This window comes from Carcharodon carcharias, chromosome 1 (genome assembly GCF_017639515.1).
Source record: "Carcharodon carcharias isolate sCarCar2 chromosome 1, sCarCar2.pri, whole genome shotgun sequence".
Lineage (NCBI taxonomy): Eukaryota > Metazoa > Chordata > Chondrichthyes > Lamniformes > Lamnidae > Carcharodon > Carcharodon carcharias.
In genome coordinates, this window is record NC_054467.1 from 1,311,043 (window position 1) to 1,338,633 (window position 27,591).

Below are 27,591 nucleotides of genomic sequence, written 5' to 3' on the forward strand. Positions count from 1 at the left end.
TACAGAAATAGTTCTGGGGATGAGAGACTTCACTTAGGTAGATAGATTGGCAAAGCTGGGGCTGTTCACCTTAAAGAGGAAAGTTAAGAGGATATTTAATAGAGATGTTCAAAATCATGAGGGGTCTGGACAGAGTAGATGGTGAGAAACTGTCTCAGTTGGTTGGAAGGATTGAGAACCACCAATGTAAAGTGATTGGATAATTGAGAGATTTTTGGAGCTACAGAGAAAAGGCAGGAGCTGAGTTTATTTGCCCAGTTGTGCTGTAACCATTCTAAGATTCTATGTTTCCAAGTTGAAAGGACTCAATATTAGTTGACATGCTGTCTACACCCTTCTCTAACGTGTACAAATGTTCTTTGGGATCTAAGATTAGACTGGTCTAGAAGTGCCTATCTCCTGCAGCAGGCCAGTTTCAAAGATCAGATATTTCACCCACTTTACTCTTCAGTAGGTGAAAATTTACAATGTTACAGCAAACTCGGCTTCCATTGTGTCTGCTGATCTGTCCGACTATATTCATTACTGATTGTTTGAAGAATGGTTCAATTTTTTTTAAGACCACCTGACTTTGGAGTACATTATCCCAGCAGGGACGGCAGCAGACTAGATGGCTGGCTGGCAACAGCAAAGACACTGATGGAGTGGCAGAGGTGGGAGGATGAATGCTTCTTCCAGAGAGAGAACAGCAGGTTTGTGCTCCAAGGAGTCATTGCCACTCTCCTGGGGTGGCATCTCTGTTGGAGGACAGGTTGTTGGACTGCTGTGAGACTTTGCAAGCCCCTCTGTACACTGTAATCCACAGCCATGTTGTCAGTAGCCTGAGTTACCATGTCAGCAAGCTGACCTTGTAAAGGAGCAGCCTGTGCCTCCCCTGCTGCACTCAGATGTTGGGTGGCTACTGTTTATGCTGGAATGGAAGCTATGACATCAAACATTGCCTCATGGTTGGATCCACAAGTTTGCGAATGGAGTTTCCATGCTGGAAAAGATGAGCTCCAAGCTCTCCACAAAACCCTTTGCCAAGTTGTTGCTGGACTTCCCCCATGTTCCTTGATGTTAACTGCAGGCTTCTGACAAGTTTTCATAACCATCAATGTTCTTCTGTAGGCTGCTCCATCAAAGCCCTTATCTGACTCCTTTTTAAAAAAATTGAAAATAAAATCAAGCCCCACTTTTGACATATATAAGAATTTCAGTTATTGTAGTCAGCACCAACAACTTACCTTTCTGAACAGTGAGTGCAGAGTGTGGGGAGTGGGGAGCATGCAAAGGAAAAGAGATAGACCAAAGATGCAAAGAGGAGGGTCTCAGGGATATTGTTCGAGGAAGGAAGGGGTATGATAAGGCAGAGATGCAGAGGGAGGTTACAAGGTGACTGAAGAAACATTCTCTGGGTGGAGTGAAAGAATTTGGAGAACAAATAATACTCCCAACTTATTCTTTCAACTGCAGTGCATTCAGTCCTGTCCCACCCACACCCCAAACAATTGTAACATAAGAAATGTAAACATACAGTCTTCTGGTTAGTTTAAATCTCCCTGGACAACAGGAAGAGAAGTACATTTAAATCACTTTGTCTAGCTGCTTGTTAAATCATTTGGCTGGAACACTAAATAACATGCCTACTTACAGATTTTTTTTTGTATACCAGTTATATTCACACTTTGTTTTGGGACATGAATACTCAATCCTTAAATTGTTTGCCCCTAAAATGGAATTTTAGTTTTATATCTTTTCGTAAGTTATGTGTTCATTTTGAAACTTAGGAATTATCAGTGGATAGTTAACTTGATAACTTCATTAAATACCAATTTGCTTTCAGTAAACATACCAAAGATCACAATCTGTAAAAATGTTTTTTTTATTTGTGTTGTTATCTATTAGCTGATATGCCAATTGTAATTTCTACTTGCAGGAAGTAAAGAAATGGTGCGAGTGATGAGAAAAAAAGGAATTGAACAGAATCCAAATTTCCGGGCAGTGAAGCATATTCCCTTTGAACAATTTATCCAGATGGTTGCACATGCTGGCTTAATGATTGGTAACAGTAGTTGTGGGGTGCGGGAAGCAGGTGCATTCGGCACACCTGTCATCAACCTGGGAACACGCCAAACTGGAAGAGAAACAGGTAAGCTCTGGCACAGAACAACTCAAATTACTGGAGCACAACCTGAATGCTTGTGCTCATGAAAAGACCTTTCCATTGGATAATAGAGGGAGAAAAACTTATTGCATATATGCAGATGGGGCCTCACTTTAACTTCTCATTCAGCATTGACATTATGCTCACATTATACTTGAATGGAGCTTGAACCTTTCTGGCTCAGACCAAAGTGCTACCAACTGAACCAATTTAGGGCCAATGTTGAGCACTGCCAGATCCAATTCCATAACTGGCATCTTCAGTGTTTTCCTCTCCTGCCAACTGTTTATTATATTTCCCACAGAGCAGAATCCCATACAATGGCACAGTCAGCTGCAAAAAAACTCCAGTGGGTGACAGAAATTCAAGGCAGCAAACTATTGTAGTCAGGCCCAGTACTTCCCTACAAACTGGTGGTAGCTGCTAGATCCAGGAAAGCTTTACATCAACAAATTTAATTTTGAGGTAAATTTGTTTGCACAGTTGTGAATCTTACGGATTCTCTACCTCAGAGGATTGTGAATGCTCAGTTGTCGTGCATACTGAAGACTGAGATCAATGGATTTTGGGGTTCGAAGGGAATTGAGGGATTTGGGGATAGGGTCGGAAAGGAGTTATACAGATGCCGTGATCTTTTAGAATAGAGGAACAAGCTTGAGGGACCAAATGGCCATCTGCTCCTGTTTTTTCATATATGAATGAGAATCGATAAGTGACCAATATAAAGGGGAGCCCAATAGTCTTCAATATATTGTAAAAAGATAGCCAAAGGAAGGGTAGGGCCGATTAAGGATGTGTAAAGAGACCGTATTATGGAGGCAGAAAGCATGGCTGAAATACTAAATGAGAACTTTGCATCTGTCTTCGCTAGAGGATGCTGCTAACGTAGCAATAAAGATAACGGTAGCGATATTGGATCCAGTTAAAAAAAATAAGAGGCGATATCTAAAGTAGGAAAGTCACCAGATGGAAGGACTCTAGCTTGTTTTTTTCCTTTCGTGGGATGTGGGCATCGCTGGCAAGGCCAGCATTTATTACCCATCCCTAATTGCCTTTGCACTGAGTGGCTTGCCAGACTATTTCAGAGGACAGTTAAGAGTCAACCACATTGCTGTGGATCTGCAGCCACATGTAGAACAGACCCAGATGGGGATGACAGATTTTCTTCCCTAAAGGACATTTTTGAAACAGCTGACAATTTTATGACAATCGGCAGTGGTTTTCATAGCCACCATTACTTTTAATTCCTGATTTCCAAACCTGCTTAAATTTGGGAGTGGTGACAGAGACTGAAGGATTATAAATGCTGCACCCTGCTCAAAAAAGGAGTGAGGGATAAACTACAGGCCAGTCAGCCTAATATCTGTGGTGGGGAACTTTTAGAGACCATAATACAGGTTAAAATGAATTGGCATTAGGAAAAGTAGGTTAATAAATAAAAGGCAGCAAAGACTTGTTAAAGGCAAATTGTGTTTGACTAACTTGGCTAAGTTCTTTTGAAGTAACACAGGATTTAGGAGGATTATATGGTTGATGTGTAAATGGACTTTCAAAGAACCACATATTAGACTTAGTAGTAAAATTGAAGCCTGTGGGATTTAAAAGATGCTGGCTGCGTGTGCTAATTGGCTAAAGGGCAGAAAGCAGAGAGTAGCAGTGAACAGTTGCTTTTCAGAGTGGAGAAAAATGTGCATTGGTATTCCCCAAGGGTTGATGCTGCTCTTTTTGATATATATTGGTATTAATGAGCTAGAATTGGCTATAAAGGACATAATTTCAAAGTTTGCAGATCACACAAAATAGAAAATAAAGTAAACAGTAAGGAGGGTGTAAGCTGACAAAATAGGCAGGCACATAGATGAATTCCTAACATAGATGTGTCATTTTGGTGGGAAGATTGCGGAGAGACTATATAAACTAAATTGTGATATTTTAAAGGAGGTGCAGGAACCTGGGGTGTGTAATGTACATAAACCTTTGAAAAAAGGACAAGTTGAGAAGGCTGTTTTTAAAAAAAAAAAATCCAGTTCTGGTAGGTCATCAGCCTGAAGCATTAACCCTGTTTCTCTCTCTACCAATGCTGTCGTTTCTGCTGAGTATTTCCAGCATTTTCATTTTTTATATTATATTGGATCGTAGGTTTCATAAATAGAAACATATAGTGCAAAAGCAAGGGAGTTCTGATAAATGTTTTAAAATGACTGTTTATGCCCCAGTTGGGGTATTCTATCCATTGCTGGAACCACATTTTGAGAAGGATCTCAAGAGTGAGATTTATAGCACCAAGAATGAGAGACTTCAGACATGTAGAGGGACCGGGGTGTGGTGATGTGGGGGCAAAGTTATCCTAAGGTTAAGGAAGGGTAAGGTTAAGATAGCGGTGTTCCAAATCTGAGTTTTGATATAGCAAAAAAGGAGAAATTGTTTCTACTGGCAAAGGACACAAATCGAAAGTAATTGGCAGAAGGGCCTGAGGTGAGGGGGAGAAATAGTCAATCTATGATTTGTTGTGATCTGGAATGCACCATCTGAAAGGGCGGTGGAGGTAGATTCAATAATAAATGGGAATTGGACAAATACTCGAAAGGGCTAAACTTTCAGGCTATTGGAAAAGAAATGAAATTATTGGGCCGTTCTTTTAAAGATGGACCGAATGGCCTTGCACTACACTGTATCATTATAAGATTCTAATGAAGTGAGCAGATTCTTGTGTTGGAATGGTTTCTTTAAGCAGTGTTTGAGAGAATACCTTATGCAGCCAGCAACAGGATCGAATTCCCAGGCTCTTTAGGCCCCTGTATGCATGTTGCTTCAATTGATAAAAACAAAAAAACTGCGGATGCTGGAAATCCAAAACAAAAACAGAATTACCTGGAAAAACTCAGCAGGTCTGGCAGCATCGGCGGAGAAGAAAAGAGTTGACGTTTCGAGTCCTCATGACCCTTCGACAGAACTTGAGTTCGAGTCCAGGAAAGAGCTGAAATATAAGCTGGTTTAAGGTGTGTGTGTGGGGGGCGGAGAGATAGAGAGACAGAGAGGTGGAGGGGGTTGGTGTGGTTGTAGCGACAAACAAGCAGTGATAGAAGCAGATCATCAAAAGATGTCAACAACAATAGTACAATAGAACACATAGGTGTTAAAGTTAAAGTTGGTGATATTATCTAAACGAATGTGCTAATTAAGAATGGATGGTAGGGCACTCAAGGTATAGCTCTAGTGGGTTTTTTTTTATTTTATATAATGGAAATAGGTGGGAAAAGGAAAATCTTTATAATTTATTGGGAAAAAAAAGAAGGGGGAAACAGAAAGGGGGTGGGGATGGGGGAGGGGACTCACGACCTAAAGTTGTTGAATTCAATATTCAGTCCGGAAGGCTGTAAAGTCCCTAGTCGGAAGATGAGGTGTTGTTCCTCCAGTTTGCGTTGGGCTTCACTGGAACAATGCAGCAAGCCAAGGACAGACATGTGGGCAAGAGAGCAGGGTGGAGTGTTAAAATGGCAAGCGACAGGGAGGTTTGGGTCATTCTTGCGGACAGACCGCAGGTGTTCTGCAAAGCGGTCGCCCAGTTTACGTTTGGTCTCTCCAATGTAGAGGAGACCACATTGGGAGCAACGAATGCAGTAGACTAAGTTGGGGGAAATGCAAGTGAAATGCTGCTTCACTTGAAAGGAGTGTTTGGGTCCTTGGACGGTGAGGAGAGAGGAAGTGAAGGGGCAGGTGTTGCATCTTTTGCGTGGGCAAGGGGTTGTGCCATAGGAGGGGGTTGAGGAGTAGGGGGTGATGGAGGAGTGGACCAGGGTGTCCCGGAGGGAGCGATCCCTACGGAATGCCGATAAGGGGGGTGAAGGGAAGATGTGTTTGGTAGTGGCATCATGCTGGAGTTGGCGGAAATGGCGGAGGATGATCCTTTGAATGCGGAGGCTGGTGGGGTGATAAGTGAGGACAAGGGGGACCCTATCATGTTTCTGGGAGGGAGGAGAAGGAGTGAGGGCGGATGCGCGGGAGATGGGCCGGACACGGTTGAGGGCCCTGTCAACGACCGTGGGTGGAAAACCTCGGTTAAGGAAGAAGGAGGACATGTCAGAGGAACTGTTTTTGAATGTAGCATCATCGGAACAGATGCGACGGAGGCGAAGGAACTGAGAGAATGGGATGGAGTCCTTACAGGAAGTGGGGTGTGAGGAGCTGTAGTCGAGATAGCTGTGGGTGTCGGTGGGTTTGTAATGGATATTGGTGGACAGTCTATCACCAGAGATTGAGACAGAGAGGTCAAGGAAGGGAAGGGAAGTGTCAGAGATGGACCACGTGAAAATGATGGAGGGGTGGAGATTGGAAGCAAAATTAATAAATTTTTCCAAGTCCTGACGAGAGCATGAAGCAGCACCAAAGTAATCATCGATGTACCGGAGAAAGAGTTGTGGAAGGGGGCCGGAGTAGGACTGCAACAAGGAATGTTCCACATACCCCATCCTCTCTCTATCTCTCCGCCCCCCACACACACACCTTAAACCAGCTTATATTTCAGCTCTTTCCTGGACTCGAACTCAAGTTCTGTCGAAGGGTCATGAGGACTCGAAACGTCAACTCTTTTCTTCTCCGCCGATGCTGCCAGACCTGCTGAGTTTTTCCAGGTAATTCTGTTTTTGTTTTGCTTCAATTGATGACTGGGTGACTTCTTTCTCTGGGTCCATTCTGAAAAGCCATTGGAGCCTCCCATGCAGCAGTGTCTTAAAGGTACATGCTTTCTGCCAAAAGAAAAGATTTCTCATTTTAGAGTTAATTTACTGTTTTGGCAGTAAAAGACTCATTATGAAACAACACTTTAATAACCCATTACCTCTCAGCTTAGCTTAAGTTGTTAGCCTGAGTCAGAAGATCTTTGCTCAAACCCATCTTTAGAACCCAGGCGCACTGGGCTGATCCTTAGTAATGGTGGGTGCTGCATTGGAGAAAACGTTAAATTGGGGTTTTGGTGAGGTAGAAAGATAAAACTCCCATGCCACTATTAGAAGATTGGTGGCTCCTTCTCTCCAGCACCAGCACCACATGCAGAGTAACTGGGCAGTTTCCTTTTGCAGCCCCTGAGACCTGGTTGCTTGGCACTAATTGCCTCTGACTGGAAATTTTTTTTTAACTTGTTCATGTGATGTGGGCTTCACCGGCTGGGCCAGTATTGCCCATCCCTAGTTACCCTTGAGAAGGTGGTGGTGAGCTGCCTTCTTGAGCCGCTGCAGTCCCTGTGGTGTAGGTACACGCACAGTGCTGTTAGGGAGGGAGTTCCAGGATTTTGACCCAGCGACAGTGAAGGAACGGCAACTTAGAAGATGTGGGCCAATGTTTCCACTTGTGGAGGATAGTGAAACTAAAGGCCATTAAGATAGTCTCAATAAATCCAACCAGGAATTCAGAAGAAACTTCTTTACCCAGAGAATGCTGAGAATGTGGAACTCGGTACCACAGAGAGCGAATGAGGCATAGATGCGCTTGAGGGGAAACTGGATAAAAACACGAGGGAGAAGGGAATAGAAGGAGATGCTGATGGGGTGAGTTGAAGAGGGATGGAGGGGGCTTGTGTTGAGTATAAACATGGGTATGGCGCAGTTGGATAGAATGGCTTGCTTCTGTGCTGCAGTCTGGCTTAACAATTGAGAAGTGGTTTTCTTGGACCAGGGCTGATTCTTTTTTTGCTTTTTCTTTTTCTGCTTCAGGTGAAAACGTTCTCCATGTGCGGAATGCCGACAGTCAGAATAAAATACTGCACGCTCTGCAACTCCAGTTCGGGAAATTATACCCTTGGTATTATCATGGTTTTACTTTCTCCTCATTAGGCAGCCCCTCAGGATGGAGGATGACTTGCTTCCGCCCTGGTTCAATGGGTTCTGAAATGGCTGATAAGTCCAATGCACAATCTGCAGACTCTGCCACTTGTGGGGCAGGTAGCGCTTGGTGGGTTGGGTAGATGATGAGCTGTTTGGAGGTTTGTGCACTCCCTCTGATGCCTTGCCCCCCCCCCACCCCCGCGCGATGCTTCGACCCCACCTCTGCATGTTCATGGCTAAGTTTCTCGATGGGTTTGGTGCCTTCATAATAAACTATCTCCATTTTGGTGGGTCAAAAGCCAGAGACTCGCACGAGTTGGCGGATGTTTCACCTCTTCAGGGACGTTCTGCGGACACCCCTAAAATGTTTCCGCTGCCCTCCTGCAGCAACCGAGTTTGGCCTGGAGCAGTTGCTTCAGCTGTCTGGTATCAGGTATACAAATGACATGTCACACCCAGCGGAGCTGGTTTTTAGGGATTAGTGCTGCACTGCTGAGGAGAGCCTGGGAGAGGCTGCTGCAGTTGGTTACTTTTTAACCTGAAATTAGACCTCAGATTTTACTCTGGACAATGTCCAGAATATGATAATGGGGTGAGATTTCCCATGGTTGATACATGGCCACGATTCCTTGGGTTTGCTGCTGCTTTATCAACAGAAAGAGCCTTGGCAATTTTGGACTTTATGCACCAATTTTCTTAAAATTTGAGTTGGGCAGGAGTGAGAAAAGCCTAAAGGAACATTTCCACTGTCCCTTCAGTTTTTTCCAGTGGGAGCATTGGGAGAAGCTGAAAATGAAGTTATTGATGGGAATACATTATTCACCGCATTTCTTGTCATCAATGCCTTAGCAACAATGGGCATTAGGAGCACCATTGCATTGCTGTCATTTAGTTTTACAAAGAAGGCAAAATGGAACATAAAAAATTAAAGGGCAATCTTGCTTTATGCATTTAGGGCCTTTATGAGGTGCTTCTTGCTTTTACATGTTTTTATTCTAAAGACTTTTTGGCAGGCCCTAGGACCCTTGTCACCCTTTGCTGTGACAGGTGATATCACTGTTATACTCTCTAATCCTGGACTGAAAGTGTTGCAAAGTGCTTGCTGCACTAGTTATGATGAACCTAACTGTAGAAGATCTGTTGGCATCAGGGCAGAGGAGTCTCCCTCTCCCTAAACTTGCATCATCCCCATCACCAATCTGACAGGATTCCAAAGTCCAGGCCTATGTATCAGTTACATCTAAATGTTGTAGGGAAATCGCTTTTAGTGCAGAACAAGGCTTAACCTTAAAGGGGCCTTAAAATTAGAGCCGGGCCACTCAGGGTTGATGTCAGAAAGCACTTCTTCACACAAATTTACTATTTGTATTAGAAGCAGAGTTTTACAGAACATTTTCCAAATAAGCAAAGAGGAATTGGAATTTTAAATGTTTCACCACAAATGGCTACTGAAGCCAAGTTAATCACAGGATTTAAGAGAGAATTTGATATTAACAGTTAGGGAAAAGAGTACAGAAATAATATTAAACTGGGTACTTTTTGACAAGAAGCTAGCACCAGCACAAGCATGATGGACCATTGGCCACTTTATGCACTGAAATTTCCATAATCCATGCTAGATTGATAATGGCCTTATGATGTTCTATAGAACTCCTCCCCAAAAAGCTGGAGATCAATTGAAAATTTCAAAAGTGCATTTGATAGATTTTGTTAGACAAAGGAACCAAGGCAGGTGGGTGGAACTAAGATAGAGATTAGCAATGATCTAATTGAATGCTGGAACTGACTTGATGGGCTGAATGACCTTATGTTCCTGAGATTATTTCTAGGCATGATCTTTAAAGATTCTTTCACAATTTTTATTGCAAATAACAATGATCAGACTGTTCCAATTCTTGAGGACCAGCACAAATCTGACCAAATATTTGTAAAGGGCATAAAAGCGTATGTGTAGGGGAGGGGAATTAAAGGTCTTAGATTCTGGATGGATGAGATAAAATGGACCACATTGTCTTCCTCCTGCATTTTATGAAATAATCTTTTGATGAATCAGTAATGATGAATGCCTTTCCACTTCAAGCTCGAAGATCTATGGTGATGGCAATGCAGTTCCACGGATATTGAAGTTCCTAAAGTCGATAGACATGGATGAGCCTTTGCAGAAGAAGTTTTGTTTCCCACCAGTGAAAGAGTGCATCTCACAAGATATTGACCATATCCTGGAAACACAGAGTGCTTTAGCTGTTGATTTGGGGGGAACAAATCTGCGGGTGGCTATTGTCAGCATGAAGGTAATAATCCTTTCATTTAGCAGAGTGTCGGTTTAGCTCTTGTTATGGCACAGCCGATGGTAAATGCTGAGTTCAAATCCCAGAGGGAAACTTGAAACAACTGCTACAACTTGTTTTGCAAATTGTATAAATTTTGAGATGCGTGCCTTGAATTCAGTAGTAATACGACCACCAAGTCTTCTCGGTTTTTATAAAACTAGATTGAACACTTATTAACAAGAAAAGTGATTTTTAAGCACATACATAGATCTACAAATTTCTACGATGGTAACTTCTAATTCCCATACTTAATCTGACTCCCAGTTACAATTCATTAAGGCAACAGTAAGGCACAGAGATGTTGAAAGACCCAGGCAAGGTGACACACAATACCCTGAACCAGTCGAATTCAAAGTGAGTTTTCTTAACTTCAGTTCTTTGAGACATAGATGGTGAAGGCTTTTCGCACCTGTTAAATCCTAAAATGTCTACCTTATACAAAGCCTTTGCTCCTTTATACATATCTTCCCCTTTAAATGCAAATACCCATTGTTTCACTATGTTTTTGGACTTTATCTTTCTGATAATAAAATTCTCTCAATATTAAGTTTTACCAGTAATCTTTGGGAAAAAATAAAGGCAGTTTCTGACTTCACCTGGCTAGGTGACACATTTCACTCCCTCCTTTGAAAACAATCTAGTCGGTTTATTTAAAAATGGAAATGTCCCATTGACACCGATGTTTACCTATTTAACATTTCAAAACTTGGCTTATCTTTTACCACATCAAAGACTTCAGACCAGCTGCCTTTAATTCAATTAAGCCTTTCACACACACACAGCACAACTTTACAATAAATTCTAATAACATTGAGAATTTTTATGTCTTCCTGACGCTCTGACTTTCTTATTCCTCAGAAATCTCATTCCACCCATTTGTTTGTTTGTCACTTGGTGATACAGCAGCTGCCGCTAATACTTTATGTGTATAGTGCCGAGTAATGTGGAAAAAGGTCCCAAAGTCCTTCATGAAGGCAGAATTAGAAATAAATGGACCCAAGTGAAAGAAGATATTAAGCCAAGGCTCAAAATCATTTCTTTTTCGAGGACTTTTTTTTGAGAGAAAAACTACCTGGCTTAATTTTCTCTGTCTACGTTTTGGTTTTCAGAGGCTGCTTTTCATTTTCACTAATTCCTTCTGTATTTGTGTTGATTTTTTAGGGTTTCATTCTATAGATATATGTTGTAGCACAAATACCAAACAGAATGACTCTACATATATTACTAAATCTTTTATTCCTCATGAAAAATTCAAGTCACTTACAATAATTGTGCAAATTGTTTGTAAGATACTGACAGATTTAGGTGCACAAATATAATTACACACTAAGTAACAGTCAATCAATATTCTTCCGGATCTCTATTATTACTGCTTACTATTGCTGTTCTTCCCACTGCTTCTCGCTCGCTCACCTTAAACATAGAAACTCAGAGCAGGAGTAGGCGATTTGGCCCTTTGATCCTGCTCCGCCAGTCAATATGATCATGGCTGATCCTCTATCTCAGCGCTATGTTCTTGCTTTCTCTCCATACCCATTGATGCCCCGAATATCCTTCTGGCTGCTGGCTGCTTGCCAGCCCTCAGCCCACTCCTGCTCACTGATCCTCACCCCACTCACCCCCCCCCCCCCCCCCCCCCCCCCACACACACACACACACACACACACACACGACTTGTTTCTACTCGCCAGCCTTATCAGCAAGCTCCTACTTGCTGACCCCCTTGTTGCTTCCAGCTCGCCACCTTTCTCCCAAACCTTCGTCGTGAGCAAGGGCTCAGGCAAGGGTTAGCGAATGGGAGGGAGCAAAAAGGGTGGTGAATGAGAGAGGGGGCGTCAGGAAAGACGGTGGGAGAAAGGGTAATGGGAGGACCAGTGAGCAGGAATGAGCGGGCGGGGGTGTGTTGGGGTAGCAATGGCGAGAAAATAAGTGGGAAGCGTTTAAAGAATATACTGAGCATGCAGTGTGGTTCTTAGCACATACGCTGGAACAGCGCTGAAGTAAAAATTGGAGACTTTTCAGTTAAGTTTCTTAATTGACAAACCACGCTAAAACCAAAACATGCTATCAGAGTGCACTTTAAACAGTGGGGAGGGTGACTTTTCTCTCAATTGAGGGCAAATTCTCCTGCTGTCCCGTTCTCCACCCCACTCCCCCTGTGTATTTTGAAGCCTGGATTAGGCAGCGTGACCAAAATTCTCATTTAAAATCTGGGTTGAAAGGAGGAGAAAGGGGTTATTTCAGAAAATTCCACAGCACGTAGCCTAGATGGCAGCTAGTGAAGGGATGAAGGGAGAGGGGGGATGCACTGAAGGCCATGGTTAGATAATGGAGAGTCCTTAAGAATTGTAGAGAGACGAGGATAGACAAGACCATCAACACAAAAGGATCAAAAAAAAATTGGTTCATTGGGTGACCAGGGAGCGACACTCCCTCACAGTAAGGACAGGTGTGATGGGTGAGTGGGACTTGGTGCAGAATAAGTTCAGGCAGCAAAGATTTGGATGAGCTGAAGTTCATGATGACTGAATGATAGGATTGCCTGACCTTTCTGGAAGTTTCATGATGGCAATTGGCTTCCCTAACTCCCAACTACAAGCACTGAATACAGTTCCAGTGTCCAACGTGCAGTGTTAGTTCATTGCTGTTATTTTGTAAAGTGAAGCAAACTCAAGACAAACAAGACAAATTAATTTTGTGATTAAGTTCGATCATTTACATAATGTTTTGTTTCTACATTTTTTTGCAGGGTGAAGTCATAAAGAAGTACACTCGGGCCAATCCCAAAACATATGATGAAAGAATTGAGTTGATTCTGAAGTTGTGTGTAGAGGCCGCAGCTGAATCAGTGAAGCTTAACTGCAGAATTCTTGGAGTTGGTAAGTATAAGGATTTAAGTTTATAAGGAGTTATCTGCTGGTACAAACAGTAAGAAATGTCTGTTATAAACAAGTAGATTAAATGAAATTAACATACAATCTAAAAGTGTAAAAATTGAAAAAGTTAATTTGTATCAAAAATTCCCTGTGTAATTGACCCATTCTGGATCTTCTGTATAGTTCTGGGTTCCACATGACAGGACTATATTTACTATCATACAGAAATGTACATATTTATATATTAACACACCACTTCCTGATTTGTGTTTTAAATTGTGAATCAATTACTGTTCCATTCAGCGCAGACATTTAGATTGGTACTCAGTATTTCTTTTATTTAAAAGCTAAAATGGAAGCACTAAAGATTATATTCAGTCCTAGTCATTAGATCGGGGTTAGGAGAGCCTGCATGGGGGTGAATGAGATTCTGAACCCTGTGTTCTGGTTATTTAATTACATTTGTGTTTCACTCTTCAGGCATTTCCACAGGTGGCCGTGTCAACCATAATGAAGGAATTGTGCTTCATTCTACCAAACTTATTCAGGAATGGGTCTCTGTGGATCTGCGGACACCAATATCAGACATCCTTCACCTGCCGGTTTGGGTAGACAATGATGGCAATTGTGCTGCTTTGGCAGAAAGAAAGTTTGGCCAAGGCAAAGGATTGGAAAATTTTGTAACTGTGATCACTGGCACAGGTGAGCAATGAATAGTGTCAAGTAAACCAGTTTTTACAGTTACAAAAAAAAATAGGACAATAGGGGAACAAGAGGACAAAGCAGCCCACTTGGCACCATATCCACAAACATTCACTCCCTCCACCACAACACACAGTAGCAGCAGTGTGTACCATTTACAAGATGCACTGCAGGAATTCACCAATGCTCCTTAGACAGCACCTTCCAAACCCACAATCACTACCATCTGGAAGGACTAGGGCAGCAGATAGATGGGAACACCACCACCTGGAAGTCCCCCTCCAAACCACTCACCCTCCGGACTTGGAAATATATCGCCATTCCTTCACTGTCACTGGGTCAAAATCCTGGAATCTACACCACATGGACTGCAGCGGTTGAAGAAGGCAGCTCACCACCACCTTCTCAAGGGCAATTATGGATGGGCAATAAATGCAGCCAGCAAAGCCCACATCTCATGAATGGATAAAAAAAAATTAAATAAAGCTGGATAACCAGCTCGATGGTTTTTGAGGCATTTGCCAGCTTCTTTTTCAATTGGTAGCTATCATAACCAGTTTACCCAGCGCCTTTCATTTGACTGTGCCTGTTATTGTGCAAATATTGCCCACTATCTCCAGGGCCATCCAATCGGAATGGGCCCTCTGCCTTTGGATCAGGCAGCCAAAAGCTCACATTTGCAAAACACCTAAAGTGATCGATTCAAAGATGCTAAAGATACTAATCACTTCAGCCTGTCATTCCTGTTTTTAAAGAACAAAAGACTGTCTTAGTTTCTGCATAATTGATAACCCAACAGTGAAATCAAAGGAATATATGCCTTTGAAGTTTGTGACCTTTAAGAATACCAGTCCAAAAGCAAACATTCTTCGTCTTGCTGTTTAGCCCATTGTGTAATTTCAGTAGATAACAGCTGATTGAATTTGTATTGTAACTTAGATTTCAAGATCAGCACTTCGTTTGTTTCTGCTTTTCATGAGCTCTTACTTACTTACTCCTTTGATAGCTCAGGTAGGGAACAAGAACAACTGTTAAAAGGGCACCAAACGCTCCTGATGATCTTGTTCACATTTTGTGGTAAATGTTGATCAAGGGTATCTCATCAGTTCATGACTAGTGACTAGTAGAATCCTTCCGGTAAGATAGATTAACCAGCTCCCCACATTATGAGACACATGAAATGATAGCTATGCGGAGATCCCAAAAGCAGTGGTCCTGCACCGCTGGATGCCACAGTGTACACCAGCTTTATCCATCTCTCTCAAAACCTTAATAAAGAGTAATCTTCATCCATTCATCAGACACACTGTTTCAACTGAAAGTTCAGCAGACATATCATATTCTGCAGTGAAGCTTCTAATTAGGTAAAACTTCCTTCCTGCAGTGCCTGTAATGAAAGAGCAACAAATGTTAGAGCAGCAATTTCTTCAAGCTCCTAATAAAGGTGAATGGGTTACCTTCAGAATGGAGATAGTTACAGGGAATGGTCTTACAGCCAGAGGAGCTGTGTGACCCTCCAGCTTGCTCTATTAATGGACCTTTGGTTCTCAACTGACATTCGGTACTTTTCCTGCCATCGTCAGTCATAATCCTATTGATGCTTCACTGCAGAAGAAATCTCTTAAATGCACCATTTTCTTGGTCAAACCCTACGCTGATTAAGTTAGTAGATTAAATGCTTTTGCAAGCACTGTAATCTTTTTGTTTATTTGCCTATAGTCAGTATTTGGTGATCAATTTTTTTTCCCCCTACTTTCTACCTTTGGGTCATTTGTTGAAGAAATGCAGTTGAAGGTGTTATTGCTTTCATGCAAATTTCTCTGCTAGTTAACTGGACATTACACCATCAGGTGAATTTAAAACATTGCAACTCATATAATCCTTTCCTAGCTGGTACCCTGACTTGGAGCATGCCTTATCCTCCATCTTAAACTTCTAGAAATGGCAGTGAGTGATTGTTGAAAAATGGTAATGCCATGGTGTTCTACCAGGAATACCTCAAAATGCAGCTTCCATATAAAAATAATAAGCAGCAATAGAGCCACAAGCGAGAAGGAGAATTAAGTTGAGATTGTGGCTGAAATAAAGAACCTCTTGATCTGTTCCTGAACTCAGAAAACATTGAGACATTTGAGATTCACCCAACTGTATTCAACAGAGCAAAGTGGCCTTTGGCATCTGCTGTGGATGTTCAAATCATCAGTAAGACTGTGTCTACCATAGGAATCCAGTGTGTTATTGGCATCATTAGAAGGAGAATAATTCTCAAGCATGTTCCATTATACTTTGGTGTCTATTAAATGTAGAGCGGAGTTTATTTTTGAGATGTAAAAATTCATGTAGGAATGGATGTTTCCTAACCAAAAAAAAATATTGTTCCACTAGGAATTGGAGGGGGAATCATCCACAATAATGAGCTGATTCATGGCAGCACGTTCTGTGCAGCAGAGTTTGGACACATTATGGTGTCAATGGATGGGCCTGAATGCACGTGTGGAAGTAAGGGCTGTATGGAAGCTTACGCTTCAGGAATAGCGTTGCAGAGAGAGGCAAAAAGATTACACGACGGTAAGTGACACACGACTTCCAAAAAGTCAAATATTTTGAATTTATGAAATTGATGATATCATGGTTTCAAATGAGAGCCTAACAGTGAAATTAACAGACCACCTAAATGTATAATTGTGTGGTATATAAACTAGAGCAGGCATGTTGGCCATATAGGTGTGTCTGTACCATGGCTCTGTGGACCAGGTATCAATTTTAAATCTATTTCTCCATTAATTTACAATATTTCTGATTTAGGATTTACCCAAACCCTCCAGATCCCTCAGTGTTTAAACAGGGAATAAGAAATCTAAGCCAAAATAGGGTCAAGGTGCCAAGAGTTCAGACTCTCAAGGCTCGGGAATTGTACATGAGATAAGGGTTCATGGAGTTGGGGGTGATATATTAGCATGGTTAGATGATTGGTTCATGAACGGGAAGCAAAGCAGGGATAAATGGAGCATTTTCAAATTGGCAGGCTGTGACTAGTGGAGTGTCAGAAGGATCAGTGCTCTGGAGCCTCAGCTATTTACAATCTACATTAATGATTTAGATGAAGAGACAGAATGTATCTAAGTTTGCTGACAATATAAAATTGTAGGGGGGGGGCACAAAGGCTGCAAAGAGATATAGACAGATTAAGTGAATGGGCAACAAGGTGGCTGACAAAGCATAATGTGGCATGGTGTGAGGTTATTCACTTTGACACTAAGAATTGAAAAGCAAAGCATTTTTAAAAGGTATGAAACTCAAATGCTGATGTTCAGAGGGACTTGTGTGTATTTGTCAAAGGAACACAAAAATTAGCTTACAGCAGGCAATTAAGAAAGTAAATTGTATGTTGGCCTTTGAATATGGATTGCAGTCCAAGAATAAAGAAGTCTTGCTACAATCATATTGGTTTTTGGTGAGCTACATCTAGAATACTGTGCAGTTTTGGTCTCCACATTTAATGAAGGGTAAAAACAAAACACTGCGGATGCTGGAAATCCAAAACAAAAACAGAAATACCTGGAAAAACTCAGCAGGTCTGGCAACATTGGCGGAGAAGAGCAAAGTTGACGTTTCGAGTCCTCATGACTCTTCAACAGGGTCAGACCTGCTGAGTTTTACCAGGTATTTCTGTTTTTGTTTAAGGAAGGGTATACTTGCATTGGAGGCGGTACAGTGAAGGTTCACTAGATTGGTCCCTGGAATTAGAGGGTTGTCCTATGACGAGAGGCTGATTAAATTGGGCCTCATTGAAATAACGGAGATTCTGAAGGGTCTTGACAGGGTAGGTGTTGAGACGTTGTTTTCCCTGGCTGGGGAATCTAGAACACAGGGGCACAGTGTCAGGGTAAGGGGCCAATCATTTAGGACTGACTTAAGAAATTTCTTCACTTTAAAGGTTGTGAACCTTTGGAATTCTCTACCCCAGAGGGTTTGGGTGCTCATTGAATATGTTTAAGGCTGAGAAAGACAGATTTTTGGTGTCTCGGGAAATCATGGGATATGGGGGAGGGGGCAGGAAAGTGAAGTTGAAGTCTAAGATCAGCCATGATCATGTTGAAGGACAGCGGGCTCGATGGGCTGCATTGTCTACTCCTATTTCTTATGTACATCTCATTGGCTACAGTTTGGGCACCCCGCCCTGGGTTAACTAGTTTGTTTAATTGGTGGAAATTTGTTCTAATTTAAGTAGCTTGGCTTTTCTTCTATTTTGCCAGGATTGTACATATCTACTTCTACCTCTGAAATAAAAACAGAAAATGCTGGAAAAATTCAGCAGGTCTGACAGCGTCTGTGGAGAGAGAAACAGAGTTAACATTTCGAATCTGTATGACTCTTCAGAGCTCTGCAGAACTATCGGAGTTCCCGTTTGTTGCAAAGTGCAACGATAGTTATGGATTTTAGCAGAGATCAGGAGACTGACTGTTTCCCCAGTCACTGGCACTCTCATCCCCCCCACTTCACATCCCTGTAGAGTGGCATTGGCAGAGGGCTGGGTACAAGTAGAACTTTCTTCAGTTCTTCTATTAAATTGTGAAAGCATTTAACTGTGTGTGGTGCATTCAATCTCAGCTCACTGGTCTTATTAACAGCTCTTTAATATTTCTGATGGACTCTTTCAGAGGATTTGCTCATGTTGGAAGGAATGTCTCTCAAAAATGAAGAAACAGTCAGTGCAATTCATCTCATTCAAGCTGCCAAACTAGGGAGCACTGAGGCACAAAAAGTCCTCCGAACAGGTAATACATGCAGGAGGATAGATATTGTGAAAAGATAAACAGTGTAAGATGGTACACACTATGATAGACTCTGATATGATAAACTGTAATGTGGGACAGACTGTAGTCTAGGGCACACTAACATTGTTGTGACAGCTTGCACCTCTGCTAGCTTCAACTTGCTGTAATACAAGAGACTTTGACCTAGATCATCCAATCAGCATAATTTTAATGTAATGGTAAAAAAAAGATTACCACCAGTGGAAAATTTAGGCTTTTAAGTTCCCTGAAGGTAGCGGGACAGGTAAATAAGGTGGTTAAGAAGAAATATGGGATACTTGCCCTTATTAGCCAAAACATAGAAAACAAGAGTAGGGAGGTAATACTGGAACTGTGTAAAATGCTGGTTAGGCCACAACTGGAGTACTGTGTGCAGTTCTGGTCACCACATTATAGGAAGGATGTGATTGCACTGGAGAGGGTGCAGAGGAGATTCACCAGGATGCTGCCTGGGCTGGAGGGTCTGAGCTATGAGGAAAGATTGGATAGGCTGGGGTTGTTTTCCTTGGAGCAACAAATGTTGAGATGGGACCTGATAGAAATGTATAAGGTTATGAGGAGCATAGATAGGGTGGATAGGAAGGCACTTTTTCCATTAGTAAAGGAGTCAATAACCAGGGGGCACAGATTTAAGGTAAGAGGTAGAGGCTAAGAGGGGAGTTGAGAATTTTTTTCACCCAGAGGGTGGTGGGAGTCTGGAACTCACTGCCTGAAAGGGTGGTTGAGTCGGAAACTCTCTCAACATTTAAGAAGTATTTAGATATTCACTTGTATTGCCAGGGCTATGGGCCTAGTGCTGGGAAATGGGATTAATGTAGTCAGACCTTTGATTGGCATGGACATGATGGGCAGAATGGCCTCCTATGCTATAAACGTGTATGAGTCTATAAGTCTGGTGGTGTCTTGCTGATTGTCATACACAGATAATTGTAATGGCAGGTCTCATGTACTCTATTGTTTATGTGGTAGGTATATCAATCCATTATTTTTAACCTGGAAGCCATGTGATATCACGAAGATCGATTGAGGGAGCTTGCTTAACCAAAATGGGTCTTTATATTCATGGTAGGAGCTGTTAATGTGGCATTGTTGTCATAGCTACCTGATAATTAGCTATCCATGTTGAAGAGTTACAGCAAACTGTTAGATGCAGTTAGGATTGGAAAATTGTCAGTCAAATGGGGGGCAAAGTATCTAACACTTCACTATAAACTGAGTGCTTCATTTTTAAGCTACTAGTTCCATAGTTCATTGAGTAACTTGTGAATGTTTGTTTAGCTTGTTTACTTTGAAGCCTGCAGTTAGTTCACACAAGAACAAATAGAACACAGCTGGCAGTCCCTAATCAAGTTACATTACAGTTCCTGCATTAGAATTGGCACAATTTCTTCAGATAATCCGGCTGATTTGTTTTGCTTTTGTGGCCCTGGATTGGGCAAGGGTGGGAAATTTTCCCATTTTGGTCTGTATCTCCCCAGTGTCCATCCTCCAGGCCCAGCCATGTACAAGATGTACCCTAACAGAATCCAAATTCAAAAAGTGAGTTCACTGATGTGCAGTGTGACTTGTGTCTCTACTGTGCTCAAGGCCAAGAACATTCATTAGTTCCAGGCATGTGATGGCAGAGGATGCTCAGGATTTTTGTATATGCAGCAGCCTGTTTAATCATCGAGAGTAAAATTCCAAACATTTTACATGAAAACATTCTTGGATTATTTTATGGGCAGCCCCAAGGGAGCTGTTGCCTCTACACTGCAGCAGTTCTCTCAGACCAGTTGCAGCATTGCTGCATCTACAGTTAAGCTTGACTCCCCCACAGAAGCCAGGATGTCCTGTCTTCAATATTAAAATTAATTCAAACAGAATATGGTAAGGGATGCAAGTCACCCATTCAGAAATCCCCTCCCACTGACCCGCATGGAGCAGCAGATCCAGGCAACGTTTCTACTCTGCCTTTCTGTTTAAAGCACTTTGGCGCTTCAGGGCTGCAGTGGTGTTTCTCTGCACCCAAACTGCCCATTCTCCTTATAACAAATGAAGAATTTGAGGGAAAACACAGATTATAAGCCTGGAAGAAGGAGGAGTAAGGCCACGGAGGGTTTAAAACACAAACATATGAGCATGCAAACATACAAACATACGAATTTGGAGCAGGAATAGGCCATTCGGCCCCTCGAGCCTGCTCCGCCATTCAATAAGATCAATAAGATTGTAACTTCAACCCCACATTCCTGCCTGCCCCCGAAGAATCTCGAATCAAGAATCTCTCTAGCTCTGTCTTAAAAATATTCAAAGACTCTGCTTCCACCACCTTTTGAGGAAGAGAGTTCCAAAGACTTGCGACCCTCTGAGAGAAAACGTTACTTCTCAAACCTGTCTTAAATAAGCAACCCCTTATTTTTTAAACAGTGACCTCTATGTTCTAGATTCTCCCGCAAGAGGAAACATCCTGTCCACTTACACCCTGTCAAGACCCCTCAGGATCTTAAAGATTTCGATCAAGTCACCTCTTACTCTTCAAAACTCCAGTGGATACAAGCCTAACCTGTCCAACCTTTCCCCATAAGACAACCCGCCCATTCCTGGTATTAGTCTAGTAAACCTTCTTTGAACTGCTTCTAACGCATTTACATCTTTCCTTAAAAAGAGAGACCGTACACAATACTCCAGATGTGGTCTCACCAGTGCCCTGTACAACTGAAGTATAACCTCCCTACTCTTGTAATCAATTTGCCTCTCAATAAATGATAACTTTCTATTAACTTTCCTAATTACTTGCTGTGCCTGCATAGTAACTTTTCTGATTCATGCGCTAGGACACCCAGATCCCTCTGAATCTCATAGCTCTGCAAGCTCTCACTGTTTAGATAATCTTTTTTGTTCTTGCTGCCAAAATGAACAATTTCACATTTGCTCATATTATACTACATTTGCAAGATCTTTGCCCAATCACTAAACCTATCTATGTCCCTTTATAGCCTCCTATTTCCTATTCACAGCTTACTTGCCTACCTACCTTTGTCAGCAAATTTGGCAACTATACCTTGGGCTTCTTCATCCAAGTCATTTATATAAATTGTAAAAAGTTGAGGCCCCAGCACTGATCCCTGTGGTACATCACTCGTCACATCCTGTCAACCAGAAAATGACCCATTTATGCCAACTGTTTCCTTTTAGCTAGCCAATCTTCTATCTGTGCCAATATTTTCCGCAATAACCTTTGATGTGGCACCTTATCAAATGCTTTGAAAATCTAAGTGCGGTACATCCACTGGTTCCCCTTTATCAACAGCACGTGATTCCTTCAAAGAACTCCAATAAATTGTCAAATATGATTTCCATTTCACAAAACTGTGTTGACTCTGCCTGATTGCCTTATATTTTTCTAAGTGCCTGCGATAACATCTTTAATAATAGCTTCTAACGTTTTCCCTATGACAGATGTTAGGCTAACTGGCCTGCAGTTTCCTGCTTTCTGTCTTCCTCTCTTTTTGAATAAAGGAATTACATTTGCAAGGAATAGAATTCTGAACTTTTGGATTTGCTAGTCCAGGAGCCAAAGTATACCTGAAAACATGGGAGTGGAGTGTCCAGATAAATTTCACTTGGGAAAAATTAAGGTTCTGGTAGAGGAGTTTGGCATGAATTTAATTTTAAGGAAGGTGGGAGGTCAGCCACAAGAGCATTGGAATAGTTAAATCATCACTAAAACCACCTATTTCCACCTCAGTAACATTGCCCAACTCTGCCCCTACCTCAGCTGATATGCTGCTGAAACCCTGGTTCATGTCTTTTGTTACCTCGAGGACACCTCTGGCTGGTCTCCCACATCCTGCCCTCAGTGAGCTTATCCAAAACTCTGCTGTCCCAGTTCACACCACGTCCCAATCACCTATCACCCCTGTGCTCTCTGACATGCATTAAGCAATGCCTCGATTTTAAAATTCTCATCCTTGTTTTCAAATCCCTCCATTGCCTCTCCCCTCACTATCTCTAATCTCCTCCAACCTGCCAACCCCTGGGATCCCTCTGCAGTTTAGTGCAAATGAAGACAAATGCGTGCAAGGGATTTCTGATGAGAAATTAGTTTGGAAAAGTCAAGAGAGGGGCGAGTATCGAGGAAACGGCAATGGTTCAGGGCCTGACAGGTTGGAGGGTGAGAGAGGAGAATGGTGCAGTAGGATTACTGATCATGAGATAGGTACAGGCGCCTGGATGGGACCTTTGTAGTACGTAAGGTGAAGCATAGAGGATCTCTCTTTGAAGCATCTAATTCCTGTTGAGAAGGATTTGATGGACTCTGCTTCAGAATTGATTGTGGAAGAAAATTTCACATTCTAATCATTCTTTATGAATAGAAATGCTTTTTAACTTCCCTTTTAATTTTCTTTCAAACTTATAGCTTCTCCTTAATGATGATGACCATGAGAAACCATCTATCAATGATTTGAAGTGTATGTTGATTATACACAGGCAAGCACAGCTTACATTAAATGCACTAATTATAGACATCATAAAAAGTGCCAGGGCATTTCACAGGAGCATTATAAAACAAAACCCTGAGGGTCAATGTGGAGAGGATGTCTCCTCCTGTGGGAGAATCTAGAATTAAGGGCCCTGTTTAAAAATAGGGGGTCACCCCTTTAGGACAGATGAGAAGAATTTTTTTCTGAAGATCGTGAGTCTTTGGAACTCTTGCTCAAAAGGTGGTGGAAGCAGAGCCTTTGAATATTTTTAAGGCAGAGGTAGATTCTTGATGAGCAAGAGGGCAAAAGGTTATTGGGGACAGGTGGAAATGTGGAGTTGAGGTTACAATCAGATCAGCCGTGGTCTTATTAAATAGCGGGGCAGGCTCGATGGGCTGGGTGGCTTACTCCTGCTCCTAATTCGCATGTTCGTAAAATATAACACTGAGCTACGTAAGGAGATATTAGGCCAGGTTTCTTTTTTATTCTTTGGGATTTGGCCGTCTCTTGTGAGGCCAGCATTTGTTGCCCATCCCTAATTACCCTTGAACTGAATGGCTTGCTAGGCCATTTCAGAGTCAACCACATTGCTGTGGATCTGGAATCACATGTAGGCCAAACAAGGTAAGGATGGCAGATTTCCTTCCATAAAGGACATTAGTGAGTGAACCAGATGGGTTTCAGCAACAATGGATGATAGTCTCTTGGTCAATATTAATGACACCAGCTTTATATTCCAAACTTAATTAATTGTATTTAAATTCCACCAGCTGCTGTGGGATTTGAACCCATGTTCCCAGACCATTAACCTCCGTCCCAGGATTACTAGTCCAGTGATATTACCACTATGCTGCCATCGCCCCCTGACCAAAAGGGTCACCCTAATGGAGGAAAGTGATGCGGAGAGATTTAGGGAGGGGAATTCCAGAGATTTAAGGCGAGGCAACTGGAGGCACAGCCACCAATGGTGGAGCAATTAAAATCTAGGATACTGCAGAGGGCAGGATTAGAGGAGCACTAATCTCGGAAGGTTGTGGAGATTTCAGAGATAGGGATTTGAAAACAAGGATGAGACTTTTAAAATCAAGACTTTGCTTGACCAAGAGTCAGTGTAGGTCAGTGACCATAGGTAGTGAATGAGACTTAGTGAGAGGTAAGACTCAGGCAGCAGAGTTTTGGATGACCTCACATTTACGGAAGGTAGAATTGGCAGGGCAAAGGAAATCATACCTTAAAAGGTACACAGCATGTGTACCTAGTATGCAGCGTCTTGCAATACCTTGCATTCACTGGTCACCTCCACTCCATTTATAATTTTACCTTTCACACTCTCTGCTTATGGTTTGTTCTGTTGAATTTTACATTATAGAATATTACAGCACAGAGGAAGCCATTCAGCCCCTCAAATCTGTGCCAGCTCTTTAAAGTAAATTGTGAATAAGCTGTCTTGATGTCCATGTGTTTGTTTCATATTTTCATTTCATGTCAATCAGACATAATGTTGTTGTTTTTCACAGCTGGGTGTGCTCTTGGAGTTGGTATTACGAACATTCTGCACACAGTGAATCCATCTCTTGTTATCCTTTCTGGAGTCCTGGCTGCTCATTATGAGAGTATTGTGAAGGAGGTGGTTGCTCAACGTGCCCTGACATCCACCCAGGCAGTGGAGATAGCTGTCTCTGGTCTCTCTGATCCCGCACTCCTTGGAGCAGCTAGTATGGTTTTAGATTACACAACGCGCAGAACCTATTAGACCAATGGGAGTTTGTCCCCAGAATTGTCCTTGTCTCTGTTTACATTATGAAATTAGTTTATGCTTTATTCTCAACTATTTTTATTTATTTATTCAGTCTTCCATGTGGATTTAGTACTGCCCTGAAACTAAATTCAGGGGAAAGGTCAAACGCAACTGTCCTCCGGCTGTGATAGTTTATCTTTCTGTTCCTTTGCCAACACTATTTCTAAATCTCTCTCTCCCACAGAATGCCTGACATTTATAAAGTTCATGAAGGATCAGAGAGAGAATATTTCTGTAAAATTCCATAGTGATTTATAAACTACCTTTGGCTTAAGCTAATTCTTACCAATTTTGTGTGAGAATTTTGAGCTCATGACCAAGGTGTAAAGGTGAGCAGAACTATTAGTTCAGAGGGCTAATAGAAATTATAACAGAATGCTGCTGTGCCCTATAACATCCTAGGCTGCAGAATCTGATTAGTAACCTCATTCCCATAAAGATGAAGCAATCCTGGAGCTGCAGCTTTGATCTAGATTCATATCAAGTTCCAAAACCTTTTTGGGTATGCAGACACTAAACATGTCAAAAAGGGAATAGGGTTTGCAATCGCAATCACTCTTGCCACATCAGCTGCCCTAGTACAGCATCTAATGCAGATTCACCTTTTAATTGCAGAACGCTGAACCATTCATACAATCTACCCTTGCACACAAAGGGGATGAAGTCGCCACCACCTGCATGGTGAAAATGAGCCCAGTTCTTATTCTTGCCTCTGTTGCCAGTTCACATCATTCATGGCCTGACCAAGCCCTCAAGAGGAGCAGAGCTATAAAACCCTCCCAGTCCCCCATTTAACTTTATCAACGATTGTCACTCTTAAGGCAGGGAAACCAACGAAAGCTTGTTTAAAAAATTGTGCGTGGCACAAGTGAATGGCTGGAAGTTGTGCTGCTTACACATTTGGTAAAGATTCCTGATTGGAAATGTAGTAGAATATGGTACGCTAGGGTTTGTTTATACAGTGAGATGATGAGGGGTGGGGAGGAGGCTCACCTTGAGCATAAACACCAGCATAGATTAGTTGGGCCTTGTGGACTGTGCTGTAGACACTAACTAGATGTAACCAATACAGTTTAGACAAAGGGAATAAAAATCAAGATACAGTTTGCAGGTGACATGAAAAAGATGGCATGTGGAACTTTCCAAACCCAATAAATCTCAAATACTGAATGGTGATCCATTCTCTGATACAATCCCTGAGAAGGACTCGAATGGTGAGTGCAGGGATTGTGAATGAACTGTCCGATATAAATTCTGTACTTGCCATTTATCAGTGGATATTCTGTCAATGCCATGTGTAGTGTAGAATGTATTTCAGCTAAATTCTAGGTAACTTGTTACTGTATCACTCATATGAGACATATGAACAATATTTCTGTGCAAAATGATTTTCATTCCTAATCTAGTGAAATTTATTATTATTTTGAAACATCTTTTGCAGGAATTCAAGTAACTAGACTGCAATATTTAAATAACTTGTCATGGAATTAGTTTAACTATTTCTGAGAATCACTGGTCCTTGACTATTTTAACAATTCCAATAATGTTAACCATGTATTTCATGGCTTCTAGCAGTAGGTTGGCATTAACAGAGTCACAATCAGTTTTTCAGATTTTTTCTTCAATTTGCCAGTCTTGAAATCTATATTTTTGTAATTTGTGTCAATCACTGAGATAAACACTTCAACTAAATCAGTGACAGATAGTGAAACAAGGTTGCAGCTAATGTGTGACTCCTTCCTTTCACTGCCATTTCTGCCTTATTTTAAAAAGATATAAATGTAGTAGATTAATGGTGATAATGAGTGCTGTAATCAGTTAATTATCACAAGCCTTCTGTGCTGTTTTAGGAGTTGCTTAGGGAGGAAGGAGGGTGTAGTTGTTTTAGTTTTTTGAATGTAAGGATAGTGGGTGAACTGGTTATAAGGCAGTAGATTAAGGTTGTGGATATGTTAGTTTTGGGCATTTAAGGAGAGGGAAGTAAATGTATTGATTACAGGGTAATAAAGATAGGTGTTAGCGTATAGGTTTTAAGGAAATAAAGACAAAGATTTAATGTAGAAAAAGATAAAAACCTTTTTCTTTATTATCAACAGAATTACTGTTTCCAACTTATCTGCAGTAAAGTTTAGTCAAAATTTTCTTTTTTTTGTCTGTCTTGAACTTGTTTCTTTTTCATTTCCATCAAATTCAGGAAAGATGGTACTGATTGTAATTAATTTATTATCTAATAATTGTATAGAAATAGCAAAATCATTTATTCTGTTAGAAAAGGACAAGCCACGGAGATCTTTACGTGTGATCATGAAGGAGTTGTGTTTCCCACAACCATCACTAATGAAACTCTGTTCATTCCTTAATTCAGTTTAAGGAAGAAAATGTAACATATTTTTGGAAATTTTAATTTTGGTATTAAAAACCCATTGGTTAAAATCCTTATTTAAAGTTTGTGAATCAACTTTATTATAGTAACTTTTGAATTGTTGATGAATTTTTTTAAACTTAGTTCAGTGTGCCACAGAAAAGAATTCTAAGATGACAGTAAAGTTGAAATGACAGCTCGGGTTGTTGGATTCTAGCTAACTGGTGGTGTTTATCCTGTTTGGCTCCCAATGTAAGCAAGGTCTCTGCACACTG

At 41.5% G+C, this 27,591-nt stretch overlaps 1 protein-coding gene across 3 annotated transcripts in view; it reads left to right on the forward strand.

The window, feature by feature from the left end:
- The window catches only part of gne (glucosamine (UDP-N-acetyl)-2-epimerase/N-acetylmannosamine kinase), a 49,094-nt gene extending 21,701 nt beyond the window's left edge, over nucleotides 1-27,393 (forward strand). For all 3 annotated transcript variants that reach the window (XM_041191441.1, XM_041191432.1, XM_041191451.1), the window contains 8 exons: nucleotides 1,919-2,131; nucleotides 7,855-7,942; nucleotides 10,046-10,256; nucleotides 13,045-13,174; nucleotides 13,652-13,873; nucleotides 16,259-16,441; nucleotides 18,535-18,651; nucleotides 24,674-27,393. In XM_041191441.1, coding sequence (XP_041047375.1) covers nucleotides 1,919-2,131; nucleotides 7,855-7,942; nucleotides 10,046-10,256; nucleotides 13,045-13,174; nucleotides 13,652-13,873; nucleotides 16,259-16,441; nucleotides 18,535-18,651; nucleotides 24,674-24,909 — 1,400 coding nt within the window. In that variant the 3' untranslated portion in view covers nucleotides 24,910-27,393. The remainder of the gene's footprint in view (nucleotides 1-1,918; nucleotides 2,132-7,854; nucleotides 7,943-10,045; nucleotides 10,257-13,044; nucleotides 13,175-13,651; nucleotides 13,874-16,258; nucleotides 16,442-18,534; nucleotides 18,652-24,673) is intronic.
- Nucleotides 27,394-27,591: the final 198 nt, after the last annotated feature.